Raw genomic sequence first — 9,600 nt, forward strand, 5'->3', positions numbered from 1 at the left:
CGTGCGTTTTAAAACATCAATTTTTTCTGAACATCCTTTCTGTCATATTTTATATTCTTTATTCTCCAATTTTGCTGCAATACGTTTTGGTGCTCTACAGCTTTATCGCTCGCTTTCTATTCCTACTACTTACCGCTCTCGGCAGGAAAAAAACTGCATCGCCTCCCAGAAACATCGAATCAGCTACAATATTTAGTTTGTTTTGAACAATATTTAATAAAGTATGTAGATGAAGCAAACAAACCGCACATTAATTAACGGACAATTTGGAAAAAGTTAATTCACACTAGTCGAAAATGATACTAAGACTAATTACTATTTGCATTGTATTATTCATTATGATTAATATTGACACAGATAAATGATAATGATAATTGTTTTTGTCACCTTAGAGGGTTTTAATACGTTATGAATTTAATTTCGTCACTTAAGTATAGTTAACTAGTTGAGCACCTAGTTTCTGCATTTGTTTGCGTTTTTAAGTGTTTTTATTTCCTATGGAAACTGCAGGCATTTGCAGATCAATTGTCTGCCACAGAGAAGTCATCAGGAATAAAAGAAGGGAGGAAAGAACGGAGAAGAACGAACGAACGAACGAACGAACGAACGAATGAACGAACGAACGAACGAACGAACGAACGAACGAACGAACGAACGAACGAACGAACGAACGAACGAACGAACGAACGAACGAACGAACGAACGAACGAACGAACGAACGAACGAACGAAAGAGGGGGAGAAAGAGAAAATAATATAGTCGCGAACCATTTTCAATTGTACAGTTTAGGAAACAAATTCTTTTTTTTTTTTTACCACAATATTTTCAATATCTTCTGGCATTCCCTTTCCACTTTCTCGACTGGCATTTTCATCTACCTTCCGTGCCTCACTGTTTGTTTTTCTCTCAGTCATATCAACACTATTTCAATAGAAGACGGTCTCTTTTATATCTGGTTGCCCTGAGAGACGGGAAAGAAATGTAGAATAATCCTTCACTTTGACTAGGGTTTCTCCACCTTGATGTTGATTGGACGATAAATCACGTGAAAGCGCAAGGCATGAACTTCGATATGGCTTCTCTTGCTTCTCTCGCCCAATTTCAACACCGTTCATGAACCATATCTTTTTAAAGAATGATTATATTCTATTCGCTTTAACAATAACTAGGTTTAATTTACTTTTAATTGATATTATTGCTTTTCATGTTTGGTAAATATTCTGCGTTGTTGTTTGCGAATTTCTGACGGATAAATTATATTTTTAATTCTGAACATTGTTTTTGTGAGTTATTAGATAAATACTTTGATTATTGAAAACAAATTACTAGCAATTATGAAATATTCACTGAGTTGCGATGGTATAAAAGAATCCTTGTCAGGTCTTTGGAATTGAAGCATCATACTTCTGACACCATTATGTTTGTCATTCTTGCTTTGGCTGGTCTCGTTTGTGCCACTTCGGCCTATAACGAAATTGGTAAGTTTCATCGAATTCCGTTTTTACGGATCCAGTGGAATTGATGTTTATTCCTTTTTTGTTTTTACAGTTTATGAACATGTGTTTCTGTTTTCTTGTTTCTTATTTCCTCTTTGCTTCTTGCATTCGTTTCATCCTTCTTTTCTTCCTAGCCTTCCTTACGAAAGGTTATAATGGCGTGGTGGTAAAACAATCGGCTTTCACCTCTGAAGTCCGGGATTGGAATCCCAGGCACCCTATGTGAGCTGAGTTGGTTAGTTCTCTTTCTGAAGGGTTTTTCCGGTCCTCCGGTTTTTCCTCCCTCCTCTCAAATCAACCCTAACTAATTCAATCTAGTTAGATCTGTGCTCCTGCCAGATTACCAGATACTGTATAGCGGCTACCAGAGGCGCCTGCACTACATGCTTTCAGTTCGACCCCGTTGAGTTTTTGTTTTTCCTTCCATCTTTCCTTCCTTCCTTTCTTCTTCCCATATTTATCTATATTTACCCGTCCTTCTATTCTTCCTTCCTACCTTCTTTCCTCCATTTTATCCTTCCTTCTATCATTGCTTAAAATTCCTTCACTCCTTTCCCCTCGTTTTCTGTGCTATAATTTATGCTCATTCTTATGTCGAATAACACCAATATCTTGGTTTAAAAAAAAAAGTATTTTCTTCACCTTATTTCTGGTCATTCTTTCCACAGCTAATGGAGTACCCACTCAGTCAGGGATAACAGAATGGAAACAACTCAACGTACACGAAGTGTGCTTCGAAGCAAGACACGATCGTTACGGTTCCCTCTTTAACTACATCCACGCTGGCCTGGTTGGTGCTATCAAGCTGGAGTACATCTCAGGACATGTGCGATGTGTGTCTAACATTGCCTATAACAGTCGATGGGGCTGTGGTCACTACAGCTCATTCGTAAAATCTCCTCTGAATGTCGTCATAACAGATAGAAACAACCACGTCATTTTCCCCAAGAAAGATTATATCACGTAAGCATATAGGGGGACTGGGAACAGGAAACAAAGCCTGGTAAAGGGCGAGGATGCTTGTCGAAACTTGAAACTGCCCACCTAGACAAGACGTCGCTACCTTTTAGGGGCCAATTTCAACAATATCAAAGGAACATCTATCCCCGCCCATCGTTGTATATATGGGAGCCCCCGGGTTCTTACTTCATATTCTCTTGCCCGGGTATAATTGCCCTATTTCACTATGACGTCACTGCTTGTTTATGTGGGGGATAGAATCGCCAAATCCAATAGAAAATTCAACAAAATTTGCTCCTAGCGAAACAGTTTAATCTAAAATGGCCTGGTTTTCAGATATAATGTGTTAATATGTACTAAAAATTATTCTGAGCATTTGCTGGCTATTCTACTTCTCTTCGTGGATTGATACGGGTTTTAGAACAATTTTCGTTGAATTTGCGTTGATTTGACCCCCTCCGACGGCCATGATCCTTTGCGTTTAAACAATAGATTGTTTTGATGTGACGTCATAGTGAAATAGGGCTATTGCAATATCTAATCACAGTTCTTTGAATGCCACTTTGCTTTACTTAGATTGCTTTCTTCGTTTAAGGGCTCAGATTGATAACCATTACATCTAGTATCTGAAGGAGCTATCCTGGATAAATAAAAGTGTTATGATCTTTTCTACTTAAGTGATCTTATTTTGAAATTATAACTTACTTAAATGATTTGAATATAACTTACATTGCCTTTCTTTTAATTTTAGTAATGCTGGTCTCTGGTACTGGCATCCATTTGTAAGCGACTCCAACACCAAAGATCTCGTCTTCTCTGACTTTGCCCAACCATTCTACCTTCCTCAATACGAACAGATCAGAATTTGGTACGGTGAAGACCTCAAGAATTGGTCTGAACACGATAATCAGGGAAGAGTGTGCGTCAATGTTTACGCAAAATTCATCAAATAAACGCTGGTTGGACTTTGTAATCATGGTGTAGATCATAACCCTAATTTTTTGGTTAATTGTAATCGTCGTGGCGATAGAATTGTGATTCAAATAAACCAAGCGTTTTACACAAGATTGAATGGTTGATTTTTAAAGTTTTGAAAAACTTCGGCCACGGTTCTTCGGTTTTTAATACAATATTATATTTAAAATGAACAACATTTCAAGTCATTTTCGTTGTGCGTTTGTTAAGCTGAAACTTTGATTTTCACAAACAAATAGTAATTAATTGTGCACGTATCAGTGTTGTTTTCTTGAACTTGGCGCAATTTGTTTAATTTATGAAAGTCAGGACAAGGAAATGCTCTCCATTTCTTTCTCTCGCTCTCCCTCTGTCTACACCTCTCTCTCTCACCCTTCTCTCTCCCCCTCTGTATTTCCCTCTCGCTCTCCCTCCCCCACTCTCCCTCTCACCCTTCTCTCTCTCTCTCTCTCTGCCTTTCCTCTTGCATGTCCTTTGCTAACCTTCAACATTAGCCATTAAATAGTTTCCACACGAGTCAAACAACTGACACCAATCTGGTAGATGGTTTTGGTAACTATTTTATTACTAAGATTAAAAATCATTACATAGACAAGAGTAAGGATCTTCCACGGACTCTCACAGTGTGTGCAACCTTGTGACTCAAAATTCCTTGAGATATGAATAACAATGAAACAACTGCCACGGTTGATCTAACAAACGAAGCTAATGAGGAAAGCTTTGTTATTGTCAACCAAGATGGTGGTTATGAAATACATACACATGCTCTATGCTCGATCGGAAGCGTTGAATTATACTTCTGAAATCAGATCTTTTGGCTCCTCTCACGTCCAGTTTGAAAACGAGGCCTGCACTCCCAACTCGTTCCCAGGGTCTTTTCCAATTTTTTGAAAGAAAAAGATCCTGGGAACGAGATTTAAACTTTTTTTCTTTCTATAGAGTTGATAGACGTATCGATAGTTAAAGATTGGATAAACAAGAGGTTTAAAGAAACCGAGCAAAAACATTGACACATACTCTGCCCTGGTTGTCGGTCTCGGACCAGTTTTTGAGGTCCTCACCGTACCAGATTCTTAGCTGCTGATGTCCCTGGATATAAAATGGCTGACTGAAGTCCGTGAATACCAGCTCATTGCTGTGTTTATCGTCCACCATAGGCAAGTAGTACCATAAGCCAGCCGTGTGTTTGATGTACTGGGGTTGAGGGTAGAGGATGTTGTTGTGATTGTCGGTGATGATGACATTCAAGGGATATTTCATGAAGGTTGAGTAGTGGTAACAACCCCATCGACTGTCATACGCCGGGTTTGCAACGCACCTAGAAAATATGTTCAAATTAATCACAATAATCGCAATGATTATCTAACAATATTCCAACTGCGAATACTACTCGGTCATGAGAATTCTGAATATTCATAAAGTCACTCCTAAACATTATTCCAGCTTGTTAAGTTGATAATGATGTCAAAGACATCGAAACGTCAGGGTTTTTTTCATCGCTAGTTTTTACTGTTAAACGTCTACAGAGCCCACGTGCAAAATCCTTTGAGGGGGTTATATTTTCGTGTGCGAAACTTTAATGGCAAAGGAATATAAACAAAGGGGGAGACAACAATTTTGCTGCTTTCAGGAAAGGGGAAGGGCTCTTAAAAATATGTAGATCAAAATCGTAATACATTTTTTGTGTGTTATGACCAAAAGTTCGAACTTCTTTCATAGTGTTTTCTAAATTCCCAGCAAAGATGAATATATATATAAATATATATGTCCATAAAAGAATCATATAGACCATCATTTTAAAGTAATACAAAGAAATTGAAGGCTAAAATAGTTTTTTAAAAAATCGCTAATGATTGTTTTATTTCTCTTATCGTTTATTCGAATCATGCAAATGTTTGTCGAACCACGCTATAGAATATAACATTGACCCTCATGATTGTCCAAACGCGTTATAGATTGTCAATGATTATGCTAATAGCACTAATGAATTTTCACTTTTGGGTAAATGGTTGTCCATAAATGCAATTGTTTGTCATTTGGTGTCAGTTGAAGTTGAATTTCGCGCACAAGAAAATACATTCCGCGCATATGAATGTACGAACGCGCTATTGATCGTCCATTGATGCCTATGAATGTACACGCATATTCAATTGTCGTTATTGAAAGATGATCCGCGCTAATGATGTTACTTGTGGTGTTGATGAAAGTACATTACACGTTATTGATACAACTATTGGCACACTTGAATGTACATTTTCTGTTAATGAACAGCAAAAGGTGTAGTAATCGACTCATGCAAGTCGAGTTTAAACCCAAACTGAACGCATGTTTCTGTTCTCACCTTATAGATCCCGTGCGGTAGACTAGCTTGATAGCACCAATCAGCCCTTTTTTTCCAACATGGATTAGATGTCCGAATCGGTTACCTTGACCTTCGAAGCACACTGGATGGAAATGGTTGAGCTGGGTCCATCGTCCATTGCGCGCTTCAGCTGGTTCGGTCTTCAGCGCGATGGCTGTTTAAAAAATGAAAAGCAATTAAAGCTGGAGCTTGTTCAATGCAGGCATCCAATGATAATCAAGCTGATGTATCACGTGATCAGGTAATGGTAATAATACCAAGCATAAAGCGAGATCAATACGTAGAATCAAAGAGATTGCTTCAACCAATCACAGCGTGATATTACTTTTCGTCCAATCATGAAGCTGGATGATGACGTGATCAGGTGATGCTAAAAGTAGCATGCACAAGACACATCCAAGACAGAATTCATGAGAACGTTTCAACCAATCACAGCGTGATATTACTTTTCACCCATCAAAGTCAAGCTGACTGATCGCGTTTATATCACTTCCCACCATGTCGGATCTCAAATAAATGCTACATCTGTAAGTAATATATACAGTATTAGTGTCCGTGTTGTATATCGGATACAACACGGACTCGAATACTGTAGTTTGCTTGTCAAACGTCTAGGTTAGTTCCTTTGTGTTTCGCTAAAATTTTCAAAATTAAAGTGAATCTGGCCAAGAAAATCCAACTTAAAGTTTATGCAAATGAACACAATTTTGTGTCAGATTTACAACACTCATCACGGTCGTGATTTCTTTTGTGTTTTCCTCGTGAATTATTAATGAGTTTGACAAATATTATTTATTTATTTATTATCTATTATTAATTATTTTTCCAATATTTTATATTTTATATTTTTATTAATATATATATATATATTTTGCGTTCTGTTTCCATTTGTGACATCGCATAGCAACCGATGGATTGCTTCGGGATTTTTGTTGAAGTTAGCACTTAAAATTGCCAGTACTTTCAAATGGGTAAATATTCAATTCCATTGAACTCGGTTTAGACAAAAGTTATTTACTTTTGCGCTCCTTCTGATATGCAAACATTCCATCGATTGAACATAAAAGTTTAAAAAAGAATTTGATAAACATTCCTGTGTTGCATTAGTAAAAATATCATTTTTCGCAGTTAAGAAAAAGCATCAGCGCTTGAATTCTTAAAATCCTGCAATCATACCGCTAAGTTTTCTTAAACAAACCAAAATTTATTATTCAATCTTAAATAATCCTTAAATTCAGATTCTGTTTTATATTTCTCTAAGAATGCAATGCAGTGGTTTGCACAAGGTAGTTTCTCTAGGCTAACTATAGTTTAAGGATTCTTGCGACTTGCAGCTACGGAGAAGTCGGGACCGGAGGTCTGTCATGACTAACGAATTCGATTGGGGTTTACGAACTAAACGCGGGCCTTGATCTGAATCACATTTCGAATTTTGGCTAAAATTGGTCTTAATATTGACAAAAACACTCCTTGAATACGAAATAAAGTATCCAAGAATGCATTTATGTTCGAGCTACAACTGTCGGAATGGAGCGGTCGTGTTGCAAGCTGAAGCGAACGCAAGCAGAAAAATTATTTGCGCTAAGTTTAATATATTTTATCTCAAAGTTTATATTGTCTAGCCGGCTTACCTGACTTTTTGGCTATATTTCTTTTGGATAGGACTCCACAGTTAACCAAGTACAAGTGAGAGGTCAAAAATATAACGCAAAAATAGAACTTCATTGTGAAAAAGGAAGAATAACGCTGAATGAGAAAAGTCCAACTTCGCGGCGAATGACACTGGGAGAAGTAGGCAAAATAGCTCTGGCTTTAAACTTTTATTGACATTATTGCAAAAAGTAAACATTTTATGTTGTCAATGGACGTGTTTCTGTCGCTAACGTCAGCAAAGTTAATATGGGAAAATGGCGGGAAAGAGGTGGCTGCACGCGGCTCTAGACACAGATTAGCCTCCTTGTCTAACCATGAACTATAGTTTTGATAGTGAGTTATTTAGCTTTTTATGCACCTTTGAAAGGCTAATTTCGATCAGTAATATACGTTTCTCCAATTCGCAAAGTGTAACTCATATTGACATTCGCGTTGGATCCCTGTGGTTTTGTTTTACACTTTTCGGGGCTTCCTTTGTCAAAGGCCAGGTTTCTAAGTTAGATTCAAGATGGTGGACTTTAATCTTCGCTGTAACATCTGCAAGTTTTGATTCATATTTTCGACATTTAAAAGCTTTAAATGGTGGAAAAAGCACCAAAAAAGTTATGTTCACTTTCAAAAAGGTAAGCTTACCAAAAATGGATAAAGAAATGATGGTCACGCGAACAAATGGCTTGATGAGTGTTGATACATTTACTGTACTTAATCAAGTCCAGCCTTGTCTTGATTGGTTCGTGGTCACTCAATCAAAGAGTACGTTCTGTTAAGTTGAGTTTCTGGATATATTTTTTATTGAGTAAAGTAACTGAAGCTTACATGTATAGATATTTAATATAACGATTAATGATTTTTTGTTACTTTTACCATAGTTAATCCATTCTATGCTTTTACCTTCTACTGCAAGATTTGTTATTTATTTCTCGTTAATGATTTACATTTGTAAATCCCTTACTTTTCTTCTTTGCATGGACTCATTTAAGTCTTGAAGAAAGTTGGTGCATGCATGGTTTTCTGTTTGTAAGAAACATAGGAATTCAATTAGATCAGATCGAACACTGAGGATGGTTAGTTTACAATCACAAGCGCTAGGGATCATTTATTTTTTAGGAGAGGGGGGTGGGTCGGAGAAATCCAGGGGAGGGCCGTTAAATTTTTACTCAGTCAAAATTGGGGGTCATCAAATATGTCATACTACATAAATGGGAGGGACAAGAATTCAACAAATTTCGAGGGTAGGGTCACTTTCTTATGCAGTCAGAATAAAGGCGAGGGTCTAAAGATATTACATTATTGTTTATTGCTGGTATACCTCTGCCCCCCCTCCCTCTTCTCTCCTAAAAATGAATGCTCCCTTAGTAATAATGTGTAGGGACTGAGAAGATTTAACTCAGACGTAAACAACTCACTTATTCTGAAAGCTCCGGATCCACTTCCTTGGGTTCTACTAACTCGACTTCCTTGCTTTTTGCTTTTGTTTGTCGTCTCGTTCGATAGGCTTGGTCAAGAACTCCACAAAGAGATAGTAACAGAAAGCAAGCGATGATGATTATCATCCCTGGTGAGTCGAAGTTCACCAGGCTCACGATGTCGTGTTGCATGGACCTTTTCAATTTTGATTTCTTCTGCAACGACAAAAATATGACTTTTTCATGAGTCCATGGGAATCCTTAAGGCTGCGTTCATAATTTATGCAGGGGGGGGGGGGGGGGGCAGGTGAAATCTTTAAATGACAAAAAAATTCTTAAGACTCCCCCTTGAAGTCCCCAAAAAAATAACTATCCCCCCCGGGCAAACTCTCGTAGCTTCTTCTAAAAAATTTTCAATTTCCCCAATCCTCTGAAAATCCCCATTTTACTGGTAAAAAAATTTCCGATCCCCCTAAATTTCACCTGCTCCCCCCCCCCCCCCCCCCCTCTGCCATACATTATGAACGCAGCCTAAATACGTTCGCTGACACGTTCTTCTGTCTTTGTAGAGCGGTGTTCGTGTTAGTGGGAAACGATACGACAAATTCGTAGTTGTACTGTAGCCGTTCCGTATCTTACCGTAGCCCTAACTACCTGTTGAATTACGGAATGTCTTACTTGTCAAGAAGACAATGGGAAGCCATTTCAATGTTACGGCAGGTCGTACCGTGTTTATAGAGCAGTTTTC

The 9,600-nt window shown here is 37.8% G+C and overlaps 2 protein-coding genes across 2 annotated transcripts; one reads left to right on the top strand and one right to left on the bottom strand.

The window, feature by feature from the left end:
• The first annotated feature begins 1,326 nt into the window (after positions 1-1,326).
• Positions 1,327-3,521, top strand: LOC116303545 (uncharacterized). The gene is made up of 3 exons (XM_031713106.1): positions 1,327-1,478; positions 2,165-2,459; positions 3,208-3,521. Exons 1-3 carry the CDS (start codon positions 1,418-1,420, stop codon positions 3,407-3,409), a joined length of 558 nt encoding a protein of 185 aa, XP_031568966.1. The 5' UTR covers positions 1,327-1,417; the 3' UTR covers positions 3,410-3,521.
• Positions 3,522-3,975: 454 nt separating this feature from the next.
• LOC116303544 (uncharacterized) lies at positions 3,976-7,599 on the bottom strand. The gene is made up of 3 exons (XM_031713105.2): positions 7,425-7,599; positions 5,773-5,947; positions 3,976-4,749 (listed from the first exon to the last, which is right to left on the bottom strand). The coding sequence occupies exons 1-3, from the start codon at positions 7,516-7,518 to the stop codon at positions 4,416-4,418; spliced, it is 603 nt and encodes a 200-aa protein (XP_031568965.1). The 5' UTR covers positions 7,519-7,599; the 3' UTR covers positions 3,976-4,415.
• Between the last annotated feature and the right edge of the window lie 2,001 nt (positions 7,600-9,600).

Source organism: Actinia tenebrosa, unplaced genomic scaffold (genome assembly GCF_029948245.1).
Source record: "Actinia tenebrosa isolate PJP-AT-01 unplaced genomic scaffold, QUT_ActTen_1.0 PGA_scaffold0__85_contigs__length_37466705, whole genome shotgun sequence".
NCBI lineage: Eukaryota > Metazoa > Cnidaria > Anthozoa > Actiniaria > Actiniidae > Actinia > Actinia tenebrosa.

What these genes read in the sequence shown, in the direction of transcription:
- LOC116303544 (XM_031713105.2), bottom strand. Translation starts at nt 7,518, where the DNA reads ATGAAGTTCTATTTTTGCGTTATATTTTTGACCTCTCACTTGTACTTG. An exon ending in AAATATAGCCAAAAAGTCAG is followed by an intron (nt 5,948 to 7,424) that starts GTAAGCCGGCTA and finishes TTTTTTAAACAG; the next exon opens with CCATCGCGCTGAAGACCGAA. An exon ending in TACCGCACGGGATCTATAAG is followed by an intron (nt 4,750 to 5,772) that starts GTGAGAACAGAA and finishes CATATTTTCTAG; the next exon opens with GTGCGTTGCAAACCCGGCGT.
- LOC116303545 (XM_031713106.1), top strand. Translation starts at nt 1,418, where the DNA reads ATGTTTGTCATTCTTGCTTTGGCTGGTCTCGTTTGTGCCACTTCGGCC. An exon ending in TTCGGCCTATAACGAAATTG is followed by an intron (nt 1,479 to 2,164) that starts GTAAGTTTCATC and finishes TTCTTTCCACAG; the next exon opens with CTAATGGAGTACCCACTCAG. An exon ending in CCCAAGAAAGATTATATCAC is followed by an intron (nt 2,460 to 3,207) that starts GTAAGCATATAG and finishes TTTTAATTTTAG; the next exon opens with TAATGCTGGTCTCTGGTACT.